This window comes from Coregonus lavaretus (assembly GCF_964263955.1).
Source record: "Coregonus lavaretus genome assembly, chromosome: 3".
NCBI classification, from domain to species: domain Eukaryota; kingdom Metazoa; phylum Chordata; class Actinopteri; order Salmoniformes; family Salmonidae; genus Coregonus; species Coregonus lavaretus.
In genome coordinates this window covers 64742555-64768001 of record NC_139990.1, presented here as the reverse complement: position 1 = coordinate 64768001, position 25447 = coordinate 64742555, and the positions used below count along the sequence as shown (strand labels likewise).

General features: G+C 42.5%; 1 protein-coding gene across 1 annotated transcript in view; it reads left to right on the top strand.

Moving 5' to 3' along the window:
- LOC311126948 (raftlin-like) overlaps positions 1 to 25447 on the top strand; it is a 72229-nt gene that overhangs the window by 1505 nt on the left and 45277 nt on the right. The window contains exon 2 of the mRNA XM_084158673.1: positions 9279 to 9445. Coding sequence (XP_084014799.1) covers positions 9301 to 9445 — 145 coding nt within the window. The 5' untranslated portion in view covers positions 9279 to 9300. The remainder of the gene's footprint in view (positions 1 to 9278; positions 9446 to 25447) is intronic.

Genomic DNA, 25447 nt, shown 5'->3' with positions numbered 1-25447 from the left:
CCTGAATGGGGAAATCTTTGTGGTATCTGCTCCATACTGTAGGCCTTATTTGAAAGAGAGAATAATGGATGGGGCAAAAGGTGACGCGAGGGAGCTGGAGCAGTAACAGTTTCATATAATTACGTTGTCACATTGAATACTCGCCTGATATAATCTATGAGGCCGACATAGTATGAACTCACTATTGTGTTTTTCAATAAGTTGTTCATGTTCACAGATTTTCTAAACATTGACTTCAGTTGTCCAGCTGCGTTGACGTTCAAACTTTTAATCCAGTTCCCATATGTTTGCTACCAGACCAGGGTATAGTGATTTCTTTGGTACTGAGTAAAATTTTGATTGAATTGGCTAGAATTGGCAAGTCATGCTTGATTTAAACCTTGATTTATATTCTACTGAACAGCGCAAACATTCACAGAGGGAGTAGGAAAAAGTTGACTGTGTGGGATAGCATTTTACAGTATAGTACTTGAACATAGTTTTAAAAAATCTATCTTCCAATAAAACATACTTTAAACCAGAACCAAAACTGAGAATTACTGAAATAATATTTCCAAATTGAAAGATTCTACACACACAATCCCACACATACTGTATTTATCCCTATTTGCCTCCCTACAAGTGCCTCCCTCCGTATTGAAGGCCATTTGGGTAAACAGCTTAGCCTGATTACTTGCTGGAAGATGACGGGTAATTTTTTGCACTTCTCCTGACAGCGATAACAGTCTAAATGGATTATACTCTTGCATAAGCATCACATCTATGTCCTTTGAAATGTTTGGGTACAAGATCTGTGGCAAAGATTTCTTTAGTGATGGGCTTTTGAAAATACCAATTTATTCAAGCCTCTGGCATAGCCTTAGAGTACTAAGAATGGATATTAAGAGAAATCATGGTGGTATCCAGTATTCACTTGTTTTGAAGTGGCGAAGCGAGGAAGAAAACACTGCTTTGATACTGTATTTCTCGAAGGAAAATTGACTCTTGTAATGGGTGGTCAAGAATTGCAGCAGTATTGATCAAGTAATGTACAAGGACTTGTCGATACTGTATCTGAAAAGCAAAACTTGGTTTCAGTTGGCTGTAATAAAAAAAATACCTGCCACCAGCAAGTTCGCATAAAAATCAATGAGTCATTCCTTGAAATCTCTATCCCTATATTTTGGAAAATATAATATGACAACCAAAATAATTCATATTTCTATTATTAACCGGCTTTTCTTCTTTCGCATTATTATTTTAATTCTTGCTGTATGCCATTCACTTTGGCCATGATCTGACTCATCCATTTGCTATGTTTATGCATGATGGATTTAGAAATGTGTTGAGTTCAGAGTATTGTATAAAACCCAGCGTGAATAGATTAGATTATACATACGTTATCAAGATAATGACTGTCAAACAAAGCAAATGCTAAATACAGAACTGAAAGGCAGAGACTGGGAGGAAATTAGAGAGAAGACCTTACAGGCAGTGAGAGAAAGAGAAGGCAGAAGGGAGAGATGAGAGCTTAGCCCTTGGAGAGAGAAACATAGAGATATTGGTGTCTATTATTCTCCTGAGAGGGGAAGTAGTTCTGAAGGGGCTGGTTCCCATGGCAATAGCTCCCTACAGTTCATGTGTGTGTCTGGGTGCAGCGTATGTAGCCGGCTGTGCCCAGGCCTTGAGACGATAGAGGGATGGCTTGGCTGGAACCGGAGAGAACCAACCACCGGGCCAGCCAGGACACTCAGCCTTGAAGCGCTGGAGACGCTCAAGCAGACGTTTGTTTACTACTCTCTATTTTTACCAGCACTTATCTCACCTCATCTTTCAGCAAGGCTCTTTCTTTGTGTTTATCATTATGTCTTGTCCTTGTAATATTAGCACAGGTCTAATTGTTTTTCTGTTGTAGTTTGGTCCCCAACACAACCTAAATCCCAGCCCACCTCTGCTTTTCCTCTCTTGGGCCCATTGCTCCTATCCTCCTTGTCCACTGTCCCGCCCAGGTGAGGAGTCAAGGAAGGAAGGAGGAAGTCCAAACAGGGAATGGCCCTGCTCCGGGCCCCTGAGAGCACTCTCCCTCCTGAGTGGACAACACAACAGCCGCCAGGAAACTGCGCCTTGTGCACAACTGCTTTACTTGTCACAATAAAGAACCGGGTTAATCGGGGGTACCGTGGTAGACACAGGCAGAAGTCAGTGGTAGAGACAGAGGCAATGTAAGAGATGGGCGCGTTTTAAAGAGCGACTGCCCCTGAAAAGCAACTTCTTGTTTTGAAAACAGCCTATGTGGCATCGATGGGAGTCAAACATTTATTATATTGTCAAAATTGACTACAAAGTGTAAATAGGATAATGTTGGTCGTAAAGTCAGTCTCATCCAAAATGGAGATTTGCGAGATGATAGGAAATAATGGTATGTCACGGAATGAAGGGTACCGTAAGTTTCCCTTGGGTTGGATTTATTTCAATCCTGCCCACATGCCCACAGCTGGTAGCACCCAAGTAATCATCAATTTGGAGCACAGCTGCACGTGACCTGATCGTAATGCCCATGGTCAATTTGGTTTGACATTCGATATCCCTATGGGGCTAGTTAGGGACCATCAGTAAATTACACAATGTACATGGGACAATATTTTAAAATGTCAATAGCGCCACATTTCTATGACCTCAAAACCTCAAATCAACTATAAATTGTAGAAATAATATTTGAAAGCATTTAATGAGACAACTAAAAGATGTGCAACATGAAAATATTGTCCCATTTGCATTGTGTAAATTATTGACTGTCTCTAACTAGCCCCAGAGCTAGGCTGTCCAATGTCAACTTTGCCACAGTCACACCCCAGCCGGCTGAAGCTAACTGGTGAAAGAAGTTAGATAGCACTAGCTAGCCTAGGCGACTTCAAGACACAAGACCTGGTTAAACAATTTCAAGTTATGTAGAAGGGTGAGTGACTATAACTGTGTAGTGTTTTGGCAGAGTGAATGTACAAACGCTTGCCACGTGCAAACTAACACACAAGAGACATCCACATTAAATCACTCTCGCTTGCCTTCAGTCATGGCCACTACATTTGATAATGACCAAGCCGAAAAACTAGGCCAAATCAGGAAGTTCAGCACCCTTTATGTTTGGAGATGGCTAACTCCTCCTCTAATCCAGTGGTCACCAACCTTTTCTGAGTCAAGATCACTTTCTAAGTCAAAATGCAAGCCGAGATCTACCGCTCAGATTTTTTAAAAACATGACTTAAATAATGTAAGCCTATGCAACATTAACCAATTAAAACAGTTCTGTAGCAATGAGGTTTGTGCAGTAGGCTATAGGCCCAATACATTATCACTGCATATTGCTTGAATTGCCCTGTCAATGTTGTTCTTCTCAGACCATTTTGAAATTATATTTAAAATTAGGTATATGATCACACTGGTAGTAGATCATTTGTTGTATTACTTGTGAGGCACAGCTAAATGAGCATAATAATTAGGTTTTTTTTATGGCCTGCATCTGATGGTCAATCTGAAGGGAGGGAAGGAGCAGCGGTGAGGCTGCCTCTCACTGACTCATCGACCTCCACTCTCCCTCCCTCCACTGAGAAAAGGGGACACAGTCTTCCAGCTTATGGCTTAACTCAAGTCACACTGCATTATTTCTGCCTCATACACCAATTCATGTTATTCCTATGAGGGCTGGTTGTAGCATGAGTGGAAGTAGGGAGAACGCCCCATTTATGACACAATAGTGTTTAACAAAGTTTTGACAGTGCTGAATAACGACTTAAACATGAACTTACAGCTCTTTGCTGTATTTGTTGTCTCTGTCTAGTCATGGTTTTAAACGTTTTAAAATCTCTTAGTACCAACTTTTCTGTGCATTCGAGGCTTCTTTTTACAGTCTATGACTCAAGGAAACTGTGCAGACACAGTGATCTGAGCTATCTGATTGGCCAGCGGTAGGCCTATAAGTGCACTTGATTTGCTCTCTGGGCCTGCCGGGTCGGCAGAGTTCTACCTTCAGACTTCCCGGCACTAGGGCTGCTGAATCATTGTGCACCTACTGGCAACGGCGCGGAACAAATAAGAAAATAGGAACACAAGGCTTTATCGTTGGGTTTTTTACAGAAATGTTTGGTGATCAACTAGGAATCTGATCGACCGGTTGGTGACCACTGCTCTAATCCTTTCTTGTCCAAAGAGATCTTGTCATACCAAGTTGAGCTTTGTTCTCAAGATTTGTATCTTTATCTGACACTTCCAAGAAGACAAATTACTTTATGATTAGATAGCATTATGGAAAGATAATGAATCTTGATATTTTGTTGCCCATATTTGGCGATATCCAAGCAAATACTTTTTTACAGAATCATCGTACATTATTAGCTCATGTATTAAGTTTACTCCCATGCAGATATAACATAAATCAACTTTCTGTTCCTGTGCTAAGCAACTGTGGAGACGTTGGTGGTTATGAAGGATGTTTAACCATTTCATTTTATATTTATATGTATTAAGGATCCCCATTAGCCAAGGCAGCAGCTACTCTTCCTGGGGTCCAGCACCATTAAGACAGTTATGTACAGTTAAAAAATTACATTTCATAACACTTTACCCAATACATTTAGTGTGTTCCCTCAGGCCACTTCTCCACTATCACATATTTACAATACAACATCCATGTGTACGTGAAAAGTTGTCTTGTGAGGCTGTTGTTGGGTAGAAGATACAAAATAGGTCAGTTTCAGTTTAGGAACCAAACAGGTTCATGGCTAACAAACGTGACTTTCTACACTTAACAAAAGTATAAATGCAACATGTAAAGTGTTGGTCCCATGTTTCATGAGCTGAAATAAAAGATCCCTGAAATATTCCATACGCACAAAAAGCTTATTTCCCTGTTAGTGAGTGTTTATCCTTTGCCAAGATAATCATTCCACCTGACAGGTGTGGCATATCAAGAAGCTGATTAAACAGCATGATTATTACACAGGTGCACCATATGCTGGGGAGAATAAAAGGCCACTCTAAAATGTGCAGTTCTGTCACACAACACAATGCCACAGATGTCTCACGTTTTGAGGGAGTGTGCAATTGGCATGCTGACTGCAGTAATGTCCACCAGAGCTGTTGCCAGATAATTGAATGTTCATTTCTCTACCATAAGCCGCCTCCAATGTCGTTTTATAGAATTTGGCAGTATGTCCAACCGGCCTCACAACCGCAGACCACGTGTAACCACGCCAGCCCAGGACCTCCACATCCGGCTTCTTCACCTGCGGCATGGTCTGAGACCACTGGCACGCTGGAGAAGTGTGCTCTTCACGGATTAATCTCGGTTTCAACTGTACCGGGCAGATGGCAGACAGCGTGTATCAGAGTGCCCCATGATGGAGGTGGGGTTATGGTATGGGCAGGCATAAGCTACGTACAACGAACACAATTGCATTTTATCGATGGCAATTTGAATGCACAGAGACACTGTGACGAAATCCTGAGGCCCATTGTCATGCCATTCATCCGCCACCATCACCTCAAGTTTCAGCATGATAATGCATGGCCCCATGTCGCAAGGATCTGTACACAATTCCTGGAAGCTGAAAATGTCCCAGTTCTTCCATGGCCTGCATACTCACCAGACATGTCACCCATTGAGCATGGTTGGGATGCTCTGGATCGAAGTTTACAACAGCGTGTTACAGTTCCCGCCAATATCCGCCATTGAAGAGGAGTGGGACAACATTCCACAGGCCACACTCAACAGCCTGATCAACGCTATGCAAAGGATGAGGCAAATGCATGAGGCAAATGGTGGTCACACCAGATACTGACTGGTTTTCTGATCCACGCCCCTACCTTTTTTATTAAGGTATCTGTGACCAACAGATATCTGTATTCCCAGTCATGTGAAGTCCATAGATCAGGGCTAATGAATTTATTTCAATTGACTGATTTCCTTATATGAACTGTAAAATCTTTGAAGTTGTTGCATGTTGCGTTTATATTTTGTTCAGTGTATATCCATCCTATATAAGTACATCCAGTAACAACAAACCCTTTGAACTTCTATAACATCTTGCTTTACAAAGTCTTATCGAGTAAAACAAAACCTCAAATGCCATTAACTCCAAACAAAAGAAGCAAAGAAACAGTGAATCGATCGTTACTAATTCAGCAAAGAACCAATGCCCTTCTATTTTTCGGACAATATTGAGCCATTGTTTACACTGATGGTGTAACCCAAACTCCCTCGCTGTCTGTCTGAAAAGCAGAGGAGATGAACCACAGTGGGCCCATAGAGGCAGAGCTCAGACAGAGCATGCTCAGAACATGCACCTCGGTTCTGAGGAGAAGTTTGAGAGGGAAAACAGTAACTCTGAAAATCATAAACATCTCACACTTCCTCTTTCAACTCTAAAAATTACCCCGGTCTCGCCTAGCTCCCCCCCGTCGGTCTCCAGGAGACCCTCCATTTAAAAAACTTTTTCAGCCCTTTGTTTTTCTCTCTTCTCCTTTGTTCAGACTTCTTCTGCCTCTCCTGTACGCTACATCACGGAGCCTCTCTCTGGAGTTCACTGGAACTTAGACAGAGCAGAGCACATCTGAGGCAAAAGAGGGAATATTAAAAACTATGGATATTGTACTGTAGTATTCACCTGTTTTCTTTGATGACAGAACCATTTTGATGTCATTGAGCCAAGTTGCTTTAGAGTTCAGTCCTGGGTGGCTGTTTAGGAGAAATTGAACGCTTTCAGTGAAATGGATGTAGCTCTGTTTTTTTTGTTTATTTTGACTTTGAAATGTGTGCTCTTGATTTGGGAACTGAGGCATCAGCCCCAGTTTAAAGACACAGAGGAGAAATGACACAATTCCCAGAGATGACTCACCAAGCTCTATTTCAAACATTTTAAAACCCATTTAAAAACCTCTTTGAAACATATTTACAAAAATACAAAACATCAGATCCTGCCAGCATTCTTTGTATTCACTTTCAAACTACACGCCCCTGCAGCCTCCAAAATTGTTTGGGCAAAATTGTTTAGAATTACAGGAAATTAGCTGTAAAACTGCTAAATTCTCTCAGCCTCATGGCAAAATGTGTAGAATGGCATGAGATGAGCTATAAAACTGTGGTATGCCACTGCTTGTATTGTTATAAATGTTAAATTATGTGCACACGCATTAACTTTATCAAAAAGAGACATAAAGCTTATAGATTATATGCACATGCGCACATTTCATTTCATAATACCAAACACAGATGTCCATGTAGGTGTTGTAGAAGACAGTAGCTCTCATGACAACACTTTTGAATCTCTACCATCTCCACCTTCTCCTCTCTTCTATTCAACAGGGTCTAATTACAGTGGCCTATCTCTCCAGACTCCACTTGCCATGCATTACCTAACTCGCCTCTCTGAAGAACAATCTCCAACCAGCCACCCATTTCCTATTTTTCCCTTGATTGATTCTCACCTTTTCATTCTTCCTGCTCACCTCATTAACAGAGCACCGGTTCGCTCCCATCAACCCCCCATCCTTCCGTCTCTTCCCCCCCCTCCCATCCTCCTGTCTCCGCCGAGGTCTCTTGGATTAGTCCGCTGGCGGAGCCTGGAACGCCATATAATTAGAGGGGAACATAATAAAGAGCGTTCCTCATCAGCTGGGGGGCCAGCGCCCCCTGGACCTCCCATCCCACCCTCCCGGGTTTAATCAGCAGAGCACAATGGGATATTACCTGCGCCAGCCTGAGCCAATGGAGATGCAGCACCGCTGTCACAAGCCATTTGGGTGACGCCCGGTGCATAGGCTCTTTAGGGGCCCTATTCCATACTCTTTCACGGTTGTCTCTGTTAATTTGTCCCCCAGGGAACGAGGGCTCCGGAACCCATGAAAAATCAAGCTCATTTATGCACTTTTATTTATTTATTTGGAGTCGCTTATCCAGCATGTTTTTTCTTTATTGGTTTTCCCTCTGAAACTCCCTGGGGGACTGTGTGTGTGTGTGTGTGTGTGTGTGTATGTGTGTTTGTGTGTGTGTGATAGAGGGATGAAGCCATTGCTCCCTCAATTGGACATGTCTTATGTTTTGGGGACTGGTGTCCAGTTATATATATAGTTTGGACACACCTACTCATTCAAGGGTTTTTCTTTATTTGTACTATTTTTTACATTGTAGAATAATAGTGAAGACATCAAAACTATGAAATAACACATATGAAATCATGTAGTAACCAAAAAAGTGTTAAACAAATCAAAACATATTTTCAAATAGCCATCCTTTGCCTTGATGACAGCTTTGCACACTCTTGGCATTCTCTCAACTAGCTTCATGAGGAATGCTTTTCCAACAGTCTTGAAGAAGTTCCCACATATGCTGAGCACTTGTTGGCTGCTTTTCCTTTACTCTGCTGTCCAACTCATCCCAAACCATCTCAATTTGATTGAGGTCGGGGGATTGTGGAGGCCAGGTCATCTGATGCAGCACTCCATCACTCTCCTTGGTCAAATAGCCCTTACACAGCCTGGAGGTGTGTTGGGTCATTCTCCTTTTGAAAAACAAATTATAGTCCCACTACGCACAAACCAGATGGGATGACATATCGCTGCAGAATGCTGTGGTAGCCATGCTGGTTAAGTGTGCCTTGAATTCTAAATAAATCAATGACAGTGTCAACAGCAAAGCACCCCCACACCATCACACCTCCTACTCCGTGCTTCACGGTTGGTTACTACATGATTCCAAATGTGTTATTTCATTGTTTTGATGTCTTCACTATTATTCTACAATGTAGAAAATAGTAAAAATAAAGAAAAACCCTGGAATGAGTATTTGTGTCCAAACTTTTGACTGGTACTGTATATATATATAAACACACACACACACACACGCGCACGCACACACGCGCACGCGCACACACACACACGCGCGCACACACACACACACACACACACACACACACACACACACACACACACACACACACACACACACACACACACACACACACACACACACACACACACACACACACACACACACACACACAGGTGGCAGGTAGCCTAGTGGTTAGAGCATTGGGCTAGTTGGTAGTTTGATTCCCAGAGCCAACAAGGTGAGCAAGGCACTTAACCCTAATTGCTCCAGGGTCGCCATTGATAATCGCAGACCCTGGCCGTGACCCCACTTTTCGAGGGTGTCTCAGGGGGAGTTATGCAATAAAAAACATTTCTTTTTTTATTATTACACACACACACATCCATACTTACAGTAGCCCCATCTATTTCCTATGTAGGGTCCACACACACACTGGAGAGATGGGCTGTGGACTGAGGAAGCTGAAGCCATCAGAGGAGAGCAGTCCGGGGAAGATCTACTCCACCCTGAAGAGACCACAGGTGGAGACCAAGGTGGGCGTGGCCTACACCTACCACTACGTCGACTTTCTCGTAGGGAAAGACGGTAAGACATGTAACTTTTAAGAGGGAATTCAGTGGTTATTTCTAAGCCATTTGAAAAATTGACTAGGCACTGTTACAGTAAGAACACCACATTATAATGTTCTCCAACTCCCTTTTTACACACCAAAGATATCCTTAACCATCCTTAACCAAAGGTATCCTTAACCATCGTATTGTCCATCATATTGTTCATGTTCAGTACCAGACATAAAACTGACGAACACAACAGGCACTCCAACCACAGAACATATTACCCTCCACCTCCACCTGTCACATAGTTAGATGGAAATACATTCCTCCACCATAATAGACATCTCCTTCTCCCACCTCATCACACACCCCCAGCCCACGGGAGGCCTTTCTTGTTGCAATCTGAGGTGTTTATGAGATGCAAAGTGGGTGTTGCTTCCTGATATCCTGAGACCTGCTCTGCTCATGGCTCAGAGGTGGGTATATGGGGGCGAGCGGCAGAGACCCATGGAGGCTGGGGCTAAATATAGCCTTCACTTTATTTCCCTCCATAAGAAGTTACAGTTCAAACGGTGTGAATGGTGGTGGGCTGGTGGGAGATGCAGTCCTCTGGAGCCGGGAGAAGCTGGGAGATGTAGCGTGCTCTGTGTCGGCTGTGACAGTTTATTAGTCTCCATTAGATAGTCACTCTGACGGGGAGAGAATGGGTACTAAGATACACCATCTGGGTGTCTGAGGCTGTATGCGTGCATCTCTCTCTCTCTCTCTCTCTCTCTCTCTCTCTCTCTCTCTCTCTCTCTCTCTCTCTCTCTCTCTCTCTCTCTCGCTCTCTCTCTCTCTCACTGTCTCTGTCTGTCTGTCTCTCGCTCGCTCTTTCTCAGTTCTCTGCCTCGCTCTGTTTTAAAGCTGTGTCTGTTTATGTCTCATAGGAGTATATTGAGTCTGTGTAGTTGTGTCCCTGTAGTGTTTGGGACTGTCTGAAAATCCTTACATTACCTAAGCAGTTTTCCAGGGTAACTGTTGGGGGATAACTTACTGTATGTAATTATATTGTACCAGGCATGTGACTAGGCTACAGGGAGTTTCACAGTTCCTGCCACTGTTAGTGCTGTTTCCTAGAAAATTCACAACATTTAATATGATTACAGAAGTGCACTATACACACTCATGGCTGTACAGTCGTGGTCAAAAGTTTTGAGAATGACACAAGTATTGGTCTTCACAAAGTTTGCTGCGTCAGTGTTATGAGATAGTTTTGTCAGATGTTACTATGGTACACTGAAGTATAATTACAAGCATTCCATAAGTGTCAAAGGCTTTTATTGACAATTACATTAAGCTTATGCAAAGAGTCAATATTTGCAGTGTTGACCCTTCTTTTTCAAGACCTCTGCAATCCGCCCTGGCATGCTGTCAATTAATTTCTGGGCCACATCCTGACTGATGGCAGCCCATTCTTGCATAATCAATGCTTGGAGTTTGTCAGAATTTGTGGGGTTTTGTTTGTCCACCCACCTCTTGAGGATCGACCACAAGTTCTCAATGGGATTAAGGTCTGGGGAGTTTCCAAGCCATGGACCCAAAATGTCTATGTTTTGTTCCCCAAGCCACTTAGTTATCCCTGTTGCCTTATGGCAAGGTGTTCCATCATGCTGGAAAAGGCATTGGTCATCGCCAAACTGTTCTTGGACGGTTGGGAGAAGTTGCTCTCGGAGGATGTGTTGGTACCATTCTTTATTCATGGCTGTGTTCTTAGGCAAAATTGTGAGTGAGCCCACTCCCTTGGCTGAGAAGCAACCCCACACATGAATGGTCTCAGGATGCTTTACTGTTGGCATGACACAGGACTGATGGTAGCGCTCACCTTGTCTTCTCCGGACAAGGTGTTTTCTGGATGCCCCAAACAATCGGAAAGGGGATTCATCAGAGAAAATGACTTTACCCCAGTCCTCAGCAGTCCAATCCCTGTACCTTTTGCAGAATATCAGTTTGTCCCTGATGTTTTTCCTGGAGAGAAGCGGCTTCTTTCCTGCCCTTCTTGACACCAGGCCATCCTCCAAAAGTCTTCGCCTCATTGTACGTGCAGATGCACTCACACCTGCCTGCTGCCATTCCTGAGCAAGCTCTGCACTGGTGGTGCCCCGATCCCGCAGCTGAATCAACTTTAGGAGACGGTCCTGGCACTTGCTGGACTTTCTTGGGCGCCCTGACGCCTTCTTCACAACAACTGAACCTCTCTACTTGAAGTTCTTGATGATCCGATAAATGGTTGATTTAGGTGCAATATTACTAGCAGCAATATCCTTGCCTGTGAAGCCCTTTTTGTTCAAAGCAATGATGACGGCACATGGTTCCTTGCAGGTAACCATGGTTAACAGAGGAAGAACAATGATTTCAAGCACCACACTCCTTTTAAAGCGTCTGTTATTCTAACTCAATCAGCATGACAGAGTGATCTCCAGCCTTGTCCTCATCAACACTCTCACCTGTGTTAACGAGAGAATCACTGACATGATGGCAGCTGGTCCTTTTGTGGCAGGGCTGAAATGCAGTGGAAATGTTTTTTGGGGATAAAGTTCATTTTCATGGCAAAGAGGAACTTTGCAATTAATTGCAATTCATCTGATCACTCTTCATGACATTCTGGAGTATATGCAAATTTCCATCATAAAAACTGAGGCAGCAGACTTTGTGAAAATTTGTATTTGTGTCATTCTCAAAACTTTTGACCACGACTGTATATACTAACTAGCCTGTTTATTCCAATTACTTCAGTATAAGGCCTTTGTAATGTAAATGTGGCCTCTGTGTGTCTGGGTTCATGCTTTCTTGTTCTAAAAAGTGTTTTGGTCTCAGCAACAGGCTCTAACCAAACACTTTCAACTAATCAAATCGTTTAGAAAACTATGCGAATTGATGCGGAAATTTGGAGGACATTAGGAAAATTACAAATGTTCTTGATAATTTGTTTCCAATCATGTCCATAGCTCAATTTATCTCTAAAACAGCCACCATATAGCATTGGCAGTTACTTTTAGGGTGTTTTCACATATGAAATTGAGTACCTTGGTTCGGTTTCCTGGAGCATTTTGAGAGAACTCGACCGAATACGTTTTGCTTTCACAAGACCTGGAAATAACAGTTTCAGGGTGTGATTAGCAAGATGCACATTCTACATGACGTTAGCGAGCTAGCTTGTTTACAGTTATGCGAAATCTGGACCCCTACAAATCAGCTGGGCTAGACAATCTGGACCCTTTCTTTCAAAAAATTAGCAGCCGAAATTGTCGCAACCCCGATTACCAGCCTGTTCAACCTCTCTTTCGTATCGTCTGAGATCCCCAGAGATTGGAAAGCTGCCGCGGTCTTCCCCCTCTTCAAAGGGGGTGACACTCTAGATCCAAACTGTTACAGACCTATATCCATCCTGCCCTGCCTTTCGAAAGTATTTGAAAGCCAAGTTAACAAACAGATCACCGACCATTTCGAATCCCACTGTACCTTCTCCGCTATGCAATCTGGTTTCCGAGCTGGTCATGGGTGCACCTCAGCCACGCTCAATGTCCTAAACGATATTATAACCGCGATCGATAAAAGACAGTACTGTGCAGCCGTCTTCATCGACCTGGCCAAGGCTTTGGACTCTGTCAATCACCGCATTCTTATTGGCAGACTAAATAGCCTTGGTTTCTCAAATGACTGCCTCGCCTGGTTCACCAACTACTTCTCAAATCGGAGGGCCTGTTGTCTGGACCTCTGGCAGTCTCTATGGGGGTGCCACAGGGTTCAATTCTCGGGCCGACTCTATTCTCTGTGTATATCAATGATGTCGCTCTTGCTGCTGGTGACTCTCAGATCCACCTCTACGCTGACGACACCATTTTGTATACATCTGGCCCTTCATTGGACACTGTGTTAACAAACCTCCAAATGAGCTTCAATGCCATACAACACTCCTTCCGTAGCCTCCAACTGCTCTTAAACGCTAGTAAAACTAAATGCATGCTCTTCAATCGAACGCTGCTTGCACCCGTCCTCCCGACTAGAATCACTACTCTCGGCGGGTCTGACTAAGAATATGTGGACAACTACAAATACCTAGGTGTCTGGTTAGACCATAAACTCTCCTTCCAGGCACACATTAAGCATCTCCAATCCAGGATTAAATCTAGAATCGGCTTCCTATTTCGCAAACAAAGCCTCCTTCACTCATGCTGCTAAACATGCCCTCGTAAAACTGACTATCCTACCGATCCTTGACTTCGGCGATGTCATTTACAAAATAGCTTCCAACACTCTACTCAGCAAATTGGATGTAGTCTATCACAGTGCCATCCGTTTTGTCACCAAAGCCCCATATACTACCCACCATTGTGACCTGTATGCTCTCGTTGGCTGGCCCTCACTACATATTCGTCGCCAAACCCACTGGCTCCAGGTCATCCATAAATCACTTCTAGGCAAATCCCCGCCTTATCTTAGCTCATTGGTCACCATAGCAACACCCACCCGTAGTATGCGTTCCAGCAGGTATATCTCACTGGTCACCCCCAAAGCCTACACCTCCTTTGGCCGCCATTCCTTTCAGTTCTCTGCTGCAAATGACTGGAACGAACTGCAAAGACCTCTGAAGCTGGAGACTTATCTCCCTCACTAACTTTAAGCATCAGTTGTCAGAGCAGCTTACCGATCACTGCACCTGTACACAGCCCATCTGTAATTAGCCCACCCAACTACCTCATCCCCATATTGTTATTTACATTGTTATTTATTTTGCTCATTTGCACATCATCTTCTGCACATCTATCACTCCAGTGTTAATACTAAATTGTAATTATTTTGCACTATGGCCTATTTATTGCCTTACCTCCATAACTTACTACATTTGCGCACAATTGTGTTATTGACTGTACGTTGTGTTTATCCCATATGTAACTCTGTGTTGTTGTTGTTTTTATCACACTGCTTTGCTTTATCTTGGCCAGGTTGCAGTTGTAAATGAGAACTTGTTCTCAACTGGCTTACCTGGTTAAATAAAGTTGAAATAAAAAAAAACTTGCGCTGCCGTGTCACAATATCTGGTACTCTGGTCCTGGATCTTGGACCCTCTAGTCATGCAGGTCCAGGATTCATTTCAGCCAGGGTTCGTTTGCGTTTCACAAATGTTTTATATGTGAAAGCGCCCATAGATAAATGACCAAATGATAGGGGGCCATACTGAACCACATGAAGATGGGACCAAGAGATGAAGAGCAATGTGTCACGAGCTTCTGTTAATAAACTGCCACTGTAAATGCCAGACAGCCTTAGCTAGCAAGCTATAACCCCACGTTTTATATCAGTGTAATGCACACATTCAAGAACATGGCCATGCTGCTACCCTTCATTTACCTCAGAAAATGGCTTTGAAAACAAAGAGGCAAGAATTATTTGATATTAACACCATGACCCCATAGGGAAAGGATCAACTGAGTGCTGTGCTAACCGGTGTGGAAAGAAGCCATCTCACCGTACACACAGAGAAAGGTACTTGGAGTCCTTTGCACGTATATTATTTCCGAAAATGTGATTTCAAATGTTTAAAATGTCAAGAGAATGAAAAATTGAAAACGCACTTATGTTAGTCTCCAGTAGACAGCATATACTGTAGCTACAGAGATGTTGTCCTTGAAATCAAATCCAGCTGACAGACACACGCACGCATGCATACAACATTTGATTTAATCTTGGCACCAGACACATTATTTATATGCAAAACTCCCAGAGCCTGAAGTCCTCTTGTTAATATAAGCTTTTCTCACCGCTCCGTGTGACTGACGTGTAGAAGCAGCGGCGTTCCGCCTGTGCTCTGATCAGAAGCGTGAATACGGAGCACGGAAATGAGAGGTCAGTGGAATTTCGGAACACCGTAGTGTGTTCTGAGTGGAGATTAGCCCCTGGATGCGGTGAGCCAGAATTTATCCCAGTTCAGCACTCCGAGAGGGGGAATTGAACCGCGGTTGGTTCTCGGGAAATGACATTGAAGTGAATTCACGGTCATCAGGTTTTACATTAGATTTCCATTTTATTCTCACTGCATGGGTGAGGTGTTTGCATGGCACAGATGAAACACATTCGATTCCATTCAACATATTGTTTATAATGTAGATTTGACCTAAACAGAAAAGACACGCTTAGGGTAGAAGTTGACCCCAACCCCAGATCTAGGATCCGATGACCTTATACCCCCTAATCCTAACCCTAACATTAGAGGTATGAAAAATGAATGAGCCTGTAGTCCTACCAATGGTTATGGGTATTTTCTATTCCAAGACATGTACATGTTGGATGCACATCTGCCTTAAAGTGTCAATGTAGATGATAGCAATAGAAACCTCTAGTGGTAATGGTTGGATTAACATACTCTGTCAATCAATGAATCACGGATGACTTTGGATAGCAGACAGCTCCTACTAGGTTAAATCGGTAACCAAATACACTGAGTGTACAGAACATTAAGAACACCTTACTAATATTGAGTTGCACCCCCCCCCCCCCCCCCCCCTTTTTGCCCTCAGAACAGCCTCAATTCATCGGGGCATGGACTCTACAAGGTGTCGAAAACGTTACACAGGGATGCTGGCCGATGTTGATGCCAATGCTTCCCACAGTTGTGTCAAGTTGGCTGGATGTCCTTTGGGTGGTGGACCATTCTTGATACACAGTGGAAACTGTTGAGCGTAAAAAATCCAGCTGCATTGCAGTTCTTGACACAAACCGGTGTGCCTGCCACCTACTACCATACCCTGTTCATAGGCATTTTAATATTTTGTCTTGCCCATTCACTCTCTGAACGGCACACATACACAATCCATGTCTCAGTTGTCTAACCTGTCTCCTCCCCTTAATCTACACTAATTGAAGTGGATTTAACAAGTGACATCAATAAGGGATCATAGCATTCACCTGGATTAATAATATAATATAATAATATAATAATAATAATAATATGCCATTTAGCAGACGCTTTTATCCACCTGGTCAGTCCACCTGGTCAGTCTATGTCATGGAAAGAGCAGGTGTTCATAATGTTTTGTACACTCAGTGTAGGATGTTTAACTATTCTGTAAATACTTCACATATATATACACCTTTTGAGGTTGCTCGATCCAGGAGGCATAAGTGTACATGTGTCCATACAGCAACAGGTTATTGCTACTATGCTACTATGTAGTGCTGAATGTTCCTTACTATTGCTTTGGACCACTCAAGCAGTCGAATACCAGCCTATTGTTTTTAAAGAAAATCTGTTCGAGCAGCATTAAAAAGTCTGACATTGTAAAACTCAGCAGGTTCCTAATCATTAGGCTTCAAACAAGAGCAACTGCTGACAACGTTTTCATCAACAGGAAACGCAGATTTATGTACAGTTCCTTCCTCTCCCCCTCTCTCTCTCTCTCTACGTCCTATATCTGAGCCTGTGTCTGAGGCAATATGTTTTAGATTAGCCTTGATTCTACAGGAGGAAATTCTTCTTATTCTGCAAATACTGTTTCCTGTGTCTAAGGGTCTATCTTCTGTGGTGAACGGAACCTCATTTGCTATGTGAAACATGTGTACATACAAATATGTTCCCTCTCCTTCGTGGAGGCAAATAGTCTGCTAAGGATTTGGTTTTACTGGCAGCCAAGATATAAACCTTTCTTATTTAGCCTTCAGGAGAGCTCTCTTTCCCTCTCTAGAGGTGTGCGGGGATTTCTGAGTGTGGGGTCTGTGTGCATTATGTGTTTGTATATATACTGTAAGAATGTGTGTGTGCGTGTTGTATGTGTGTGTTTGAGTGCCTGTTTTTACCAACCCCATTTTCTATCCTAGCTTCCATCCTCTTCCCGCTACTCTGATACACAATACCCCCTATACGCCCCCTCACAGCTTTATTGGGTCTTATTGTCCTGTTGCTCTGATCCAATATGACAGTATTGATTGTGTTGAAATGCAATCTAGGCATAGCTATCAGAGGAGTAAACAAGCTAAATTTAACAAAACACCTCTGCCCAAGCCTTCACACAACCCAAATGAGGAACAATTATATTTGTCTGCTGTAAAAAGAGGATCTATTGTATACTCTCATGGCTATTCATGGACTTTATAAAGAAGGCATTGGGTTGTTGCTCACCATTCACAGGAAGCGTCCTCATTCTGGAGAATCTTGACCTCACTTCCTGAAAGCTAGGTTTGAAAATGTCTGTTTTCAAAGAAAATCTTGGTTGAAGGTTGGAATGACAAGATACAGAATGTACTGAGAGTGTATGCATGTGCACGCTTAGATGACAGAGCTGAACATGTACAGTTGTTTTTCATTCATGCATTCTCATTCACTTGTGGAATTCCAGTTGTCATTCAAAAAATGTCACTGAATAATTTACACGCACAGCTCGAGACTGCCATGCTACTTACTGCTTATCCTACAGCCATTCTCTCCCATTAACCACTAATGTAGGGCTTCAGATACTCTGGAGCTGTTTGAACTCATCTGAGCTGGCGTGTTATGAAACTTTTCAAAAGCATATTTGATGTTATATCTCATTAGATCGATGTATATATGGGGGGAGTTTTCTTCAGATTTCTGCTGTGAAAACTCCACAGACTCCACTGAGAAATCATCAACCCTCAAATAAACCTGAAGGACACACCATCAATAACGCAATAGAGTAGCCTACCCACTGATTACTTATCCTCAGCGATCTACAAACTTGGGGAAATGTTTGCTAAACGGCGTTCATTCGACTCCGTTGGACTATCTGGGTTCTCTGAAAACCACACAAAGGAAAAGTATCGTGTTGACAAAATATCTTCTCTAAATAGTCATGTCAATGTTTGAGCCCACCTCACCAGCACACACTGGTTGTGTGTGCTCTCTCCGAGAGCCTGTCTCTCATACTGTGTAAACTGAGTCAATCGTACATGGCACTATTCGTCAGTATCTGTTCTCTTTAATAATATATTAATATGTTTTTCAGTCATTCTCCTGCATTTCTACTTATTTCATCATCCATGGGAATACGGGTCCTGTCCTTCAAGAATTCAGTACATTGCTTGTGATGTATGTAGGTATCACAGCGTCAATTATATCTAATAATCCTCTATATGTCTATAGCAATCTGTTCTGGTAATTTAGAAACAAAAGATGGAGGTGTTCTGCAGGCACTGTAGGCAATTAATTATAAGACACAATAGACACATTCTGTAATTATTGCAGATCTGTCTCATATTTCACTCATACATCTGAGTTGTTAGCGAGGTCCCAGGCATCGTTTCCATGGGTTCAATCATTATAGTGCCTGGGATGGTTTCCATGACGATCTACCACCTGTTGTCTGGTGGAGCTCCCATCTGCTGGGAGACTGAGGTGTGAGGACAGGGCTTTCTGTAATGGGAGTTAATAACTACTGAAGAGGGTGTGGATGATAGAGTATCTGTTTATTCATTTAGGATAGCCTCTCTTGATGTATCCCACTGTCCCCTTCAGACTCAGTCTGGGGAATCAGTTAGAGTTTGGGGTCCTCTTGTTTCCCATATGTCTCCCTAACTTTTGTTACGGCTAATGCTAGTGCATCTCTATGGAAAATATGAGGAAGAGTAGCGTTATTTATTAATGCTATGTAAGAAATTAGATGATTCACACCATGTATGCAGGTGCAGACACGTTTTACAGTGCCGGCTGCACATAGAAGTGGATCATCCACTCTATACAGTTGTGAAAACACTTAGTGCCTTCAGAAAGTATTCACACCCCTTGACTTTTTTCACATTTTGTTGTGTTACAGCCTGAATTTAAAATGGATAATATTGAGATTGTGTGTCGCTGGCCTACACACAATACCCCATAATGTCATAGTGGAATTATGTTTTTAGACATTTTTACAAATTAATTAAAAATGAAAAGCTGAAATGTCTTGAGTCAATAAGTATTGAACCCCTTTAAAATTAGCTTAACAAGTCACATAATAAGTTGCATGGACTCACACTGTGTGCAATAATGCTGTTTAACATGCTTTTTGAATGACTACCTCATCTCTGTACCCCACACGTACAATTATCTGTAAGGTCCCTCAGTCGAGCAGTGAATTCCAAACACAGATTCAACCACAAAGACCAGTAGGTTTTCCAATGCCTCGCAAAGAAAGGCACCTATTGATAGATGAGTAAAAATAAAAAAGCATATGTTGAATATCCCTTTGAGCATGGTGAAGTTATTAATTACACTTTGGATGGTGTATCAATACACCCAGTCACTAAGATACAGGCGTCCTTCCTAACTCAGTTTCTGGAGAGGAAGGAAACCGCTCAGGGATTTCACCATGAGGCCAAGGTTACTTTAAAACAGAGATTAATTGCTGTGATAGGAGAAAACTGAGGATGGATCAACAACATTGTAGTTACTCCACAATACTAACCTAAATTACAGAGTGAAAAGAAGGAAGCCTGTACAGAATAAAAAATATTACAAAACATGCATCCTGTTTGCAATAAGACACTAAAGTCAAACTGCAAAAGATGTGGCAAAGAAATAACATTTTTTTTCCTTAAGAAAAATCGTTATGTTTGGGGCAAATCCAACAAAACACATCACCGAGTACCACTGTTAATATTTTCAAGCATGGTGGTAGCTGCATCATGTTATGGGTATGCTTGTCATCGGCAATAACTAGGGAGTTTTTTAGGATAAAGATAAACGGAATAGAGCTAAGCACAGGCAAATCCTAGAGGAAAACCTGGTTCAGTCTGCTTTCCAACAGACACTGGGAAATAAATTCACCTTTCAGCAGGACAATATCCTAAAACATAAGCCAAATATACACTGCAATTGCTTACCAAGATGACATTGAATGTTCCTGAGTGGCCTAGTTACAGTTTTGACTTAAATCGGCTTGAAAGTCTATGGCAAGACTTGAAAATGGCTGTCTAGCAATGATCAACAAACAACTTGACAGAGCTTGAAGAAATTTTTAAAGAATAGTGTGAAAATATTGTACAATCTAGGTGTGCAAAGCTCTTAGAATTACCCAGAAAGACTCACAGCTCTAATCGCAGCCAAAGGTGATTCTAACATGTATTGACCCAGAGGTGTGTATACTTATGTAAATAAGATTTCTGTATTTCATTTTCAGTACATTTGCAAACATTTCTAAAAACATGTTTCACTTTGTCATTATGGGGTGTATGTAGATGGGGGAGAATTTTTTTTATGTAATCCATTTTGAATTCAGGCTTTAACACAACAAAATGTGGAATAATTCAAGAGGTATTAATACTTTCTGAAGGCACTGTATGTGGTTTTTCAAGAGGCCTGCGCTTAGCTGAAAAACATGTAACACCTCAGTGATATTTTTAGGCTGTCACATTTTATCATCGAACATATTTGAGTTCACAGCCTTTGAGATGGGGCTTGTACTGAGCTCTGAGGTATACCACTACATTGTGTACTATTGCACTGAGGTGTTCTTTATACATACAGTACAAACACAGACGGTAGGCATTATAGATGAACCCTGGAGGATGACATTCACCATGTTTTCCTAAGAAGTAATACCATCACAGCTGGAGCTGTGGTCATTGGTATCCCTCCCCAAAACATTCTCATACATTATATAAACCAAGAACAGAAGTAAAGAAGATTAAGGACTTGAGAGTAAACAGAAATGCATTTGATGCCAGGAACAGGGTGCCTGTAAATAAGGAATGGAAATCTAGCCTTGTTGAAGGGGTCTAATCCTTACTTTAACCACAAGCTACTTTTTCTAAGTCTAATCTCCATATTTTACTATTCTAATTTTGGATCTTCCAATCAATTCGCGTCAAATATTTATCTGATTCAAGTGTGGCTTCTTTCAATGGAACCCTAATGTCAGAAAATGTTATGGAAATGGACTCGAACCTAAAGTGAGGAAGGGGAAACTCATGTACTGTTGTGGTGCCAGACCTGGGCTCAAATAGTATTTGAGATCTTGAGTGTTTACTTGATCCTGCCTGGAGTGCCAGGTGGGCAGGGTTTTCACTTTTGGGACTATTTCGATTGGTTCAATTGCGCCAGGCAACCTCTGTCAAACACAGCTAAAGTATTTGAACGATTTAGTATACTATTTGAACCCAGGTCTGCTGTGGTGCACAGCTGAATGTCGTCAAGATTCATATGGGCATTGATAAACGCCTGCTCATTTAACACTGCTTGTCTCTCAAGAGCTGCCCGTCTCCGAGCAACAGGGCTGTCAACGGATCTACTTTCTCAACAAAACTCGCTTCGGAGACTTCCTGTCAAGCAAATCTGATGGAGGGAGAGACTTATTTCCAGAGAGCCCTTTTTGCTATTTATAAACCTTTTTACTGGCTGAACAAATTACAGGTAGTTTTCCTTCCATCAAGATGCCGAGCGCCTTTTAATTTAGCCATCGTAAAGTACAGTGTTTAGACATTTAAAGAAGGAGCTTTTGATTGACTCTTTGTTCTTTTCCGCTCTTTTATAGGCTTATGTGTGGTTGTGCTGAGATTGGAAGTAGCAGGGGATGCATATGTACATGGGGATCTACAGAGGGAGGCTTAAATGCACTGTCTAGACTTAAAAGTACAATTACATTTGCATTTTAGCAGTCCTTGTTGAAGCCTCACTGCCTAGTCAAACGACACACTAAACCAAAGCTCCTCATCGATTCTGCCTGCTTCGGACTGGTCCAGTCTCTTGATGACTGTCTACTCTTCCCATGATGCAGTCTGTAAGCTGTCATAAGACTGACATAACCTGTCACAACATCTAGCAGGCTAACAGTGACTCTTCCTACATTTACATTACATTTTACTCATTTAGCAGACGCTCTTATCCAGAGCGACTTACAGTTAGTTAGTTATATATATATTTTTTTTTTTATATACCCCCCGTGGGAAACGAACCCACAACCCTGGCGTTGCAAACGCCATGCTCTACCAACTGAGCTACATCCCTGCCGGTCATCCCCTCCCCTGCCCTGGACGACGCTGGTCCAATTGTGCGCCGCCCCATGGGTCTCCCGGTCACGACCGGCTATGACAGAGCCTGGATTCGAACCAGGATCTCTAGTGGCACAGTTAGCGCTGCGATGCAGTGCCTTAGACCACTGCGCCTCCCTCTGGAACATGACCCCTGGCAATAGTTCAGTTTTTAATTATTAGAATGTGTCATCTTCAACACTGTATCTGAGAAGGAAACAGGAGCAGCTTGTCTCCAGGTTATCTCCCACTTCGCCAGAACACAAGGTGTGAATGCCTGTGTGTGTGTGCGTGCGAGCGAGGGAGCATACATGTGTGTGCGTGTCTGTATCTTAGTGTATGTTTGAGAGATTGTGTGCTTACCTGGGTTGGTGTGCCTAAGTCTTAGAGAGTGTGCATTTTTGTTTACCTCTGAGCTAGTGGCGGCCAATGCACGGCACCAGCAGGCCTTTTACAATGACTCATTAGTTAGGTAATTAAGGCACAAAGCTGTGCCCCTGGGCTCCACAGTGGAGCACTGTGAGCTAGGACTGCTAATGATACTGCTAGGGCCAGAGCAGAGAGAGATGGAGGGAGAGTATGGTCCATAAGTTCTGCTCTCAACAAAGGAGGGGAGAGTGGTGGGGGGAAGAAATGGGGAGACGTGCGGACGGGGGACCTGCCGGCATTTTCATTATGTGTCTATGAAAGCTAATGGCACAGGGCAGGGCCTGGAGAGGGGAGACGGGTCCAGAGGTTGTGCTCAGTGGAAAGAAGGGTTCAGGGAGACAGAGTATTTTTAATTGGACACAGAAGAGGGTATGAGCACTTTGGATACTTACACAGCAAGGGTGGGTTAACACATATTTTAAAAGGTCTTCTGTGGTAATTTATAAGGACCTTATATTATGTAGTATTTATGTAGGCTTTATGAACTGCCGTAGACCCCATAGGTATTCCCACAATACACAACCATGTACTCCCGTTAGGGGAGAAGTAGAGAAATAGTGAAGGGGTGGTGGCTATTGTCATTCTGAGCACAGTGCTATATTAGTAATTGTCATTTGGATGACATATTGTAGTATCCTAATCAAATTACAAGATGGAGGTCCCTTCAAGATGGAGGTCCCTTTCAGGACATTATACTCTACAGTATGCGTCTCGTTTTGTCATGCAAAACACCCATTCCAAACCCTGTACTCAAAGCAGCTAACTTTTTCAATTGAAATAAATGATACTATAATCTTCAAGTTGTGTGTATATCAGTTTGAATATGATATTGTCCATAAGCAAATTGAGTTATTAGTGTGGTAGGAAAATAAACTGTGCTTTAATTGTGATGAGGGAAAATGATGCTGAACAGCAGATAACAGGAAGAACGTTTCACTTCTCCCTGAGTCCTAATAGCTAATTTATTCTGTGTCTATTTTTCCCCACTCAAGGTTCATGCAAATCGAATTGAACCATGTCCCCCAGCGGCGGAGTACCGAGCCCTCACGCTCAAATCTCTCAGCTCATTAATTTCCTATTTACTCATATATTTTTTTACACATTGACTGATGGAAGTGTAACAGCCAAGCTCAACGGTGCTTACATGGTACTGATGGTAGAGGGCAAATGAACAATTGAGCCGGTGTCATTAGAGGGGATGTCAGAGTATATACATGTCTTTATGCTGCATGGCAAGTGGGGTGTATGATGCTAAAATGTTGTAAACATTTTGGCACTGCAACATTTCATCATTAGAGCATGTCAACATAGTGACATCTACTCTTTGTAGTTAGAATATATTTCACCTGGTCTGACATTAGTTGAATGTCACCTTTGATTACATAAACAGTGGCTTGCGAAAGTATTCACCCCCTTTGGCATTTTTCCTATTTGTTGCCTTACAACCTGGAATTAAAATAGATTTTTTTGGGGTTTGTATCATTTGATTTACACAACATGCCTACCACTTTGAAGATGCAAAATATTTTTTATTGTGAAACAAACAAGAAATAAGACAAAAAAACTGAAAACTTGAGCGTGCATAACTATTAACCCCCCCAAAGTCAATACTTTGTAGAGCCACCTTCTGCAGCAATTACAGCTGCAAGTCTCTTGGGGTATGTCTCCATAAGCTTGGCATATCTAGCCACTGGGATTTTTTCCCATTCTTCAAGGCAAAACTGCTCCAGCTCCTTAAATTTGGATGGGTTCCGCTGGTGTACAGCAATCTTTAAGCCATACCACAGATTCTCAATTGGATTGAGGTCTGGGCTTTGACTAGGCCATTCCAAGGCATTTAAATGTTTTCCCTTAAACCACTTGAGTGTTGCTTTAGCAGTATGCTGATGATCATTGTCCTGCTGGAAGGTGAACCTCCGTCCCAGTCTCAAATCTCTGGAAGACTGAAACAGGTTTCCCTCAAGAATTTCCCTGTATTTAGCACCATCCATCATTCCTTTAATTCTGACCAGTTTCCCAGTCCCTGCCGATGAAAAACATCCCCACGGCATGATGCTGCCACCACCATGCTTCACTGTGGGGGTGGTGTTCTCGGGGTGATGAGAGGAGTTGGGTTTGCGCCAGACATAGCGTTTTCCTTGATGGCCAAAAAGCTCAATTTTAGTCTCATCTGATCAGAGTACCTTCTTCCATATGTTTGGGGAGTCTCCCACATGCCTTTTGGCGAACGTGTTTGCTTATTTCTTTCTTTAAGCAATGGCTTTTTTCTGGCCACTCTTCCGTAAAGCCCAGCTATGTGGAGTTTACGGCTTAAAGTGGTCCTAAGGACAGATACTCCAAAGTCCGCTGTGGAGCTTTGCAGCTCCTTCAGGGTTATCTTTGGTCTCTTTGTTGCCTCTCTGATTAATGCCCTCCTTGCCTGGTATGTGAGTTTTGGTGGGTGGCCCTCTCTTGGCAGGTTTGTTGTGGTGCCATATTCTTTCCATTTTTTTATTATGGAGTTAATGGTGCTCCGTGGGATGTTAAAAGTTTAGGATTTTTTTTTTTATAACCCAAACCTGATCTGTACTTCTCCACAACTTTGTCCCTGACCTGTTTGGAGAAC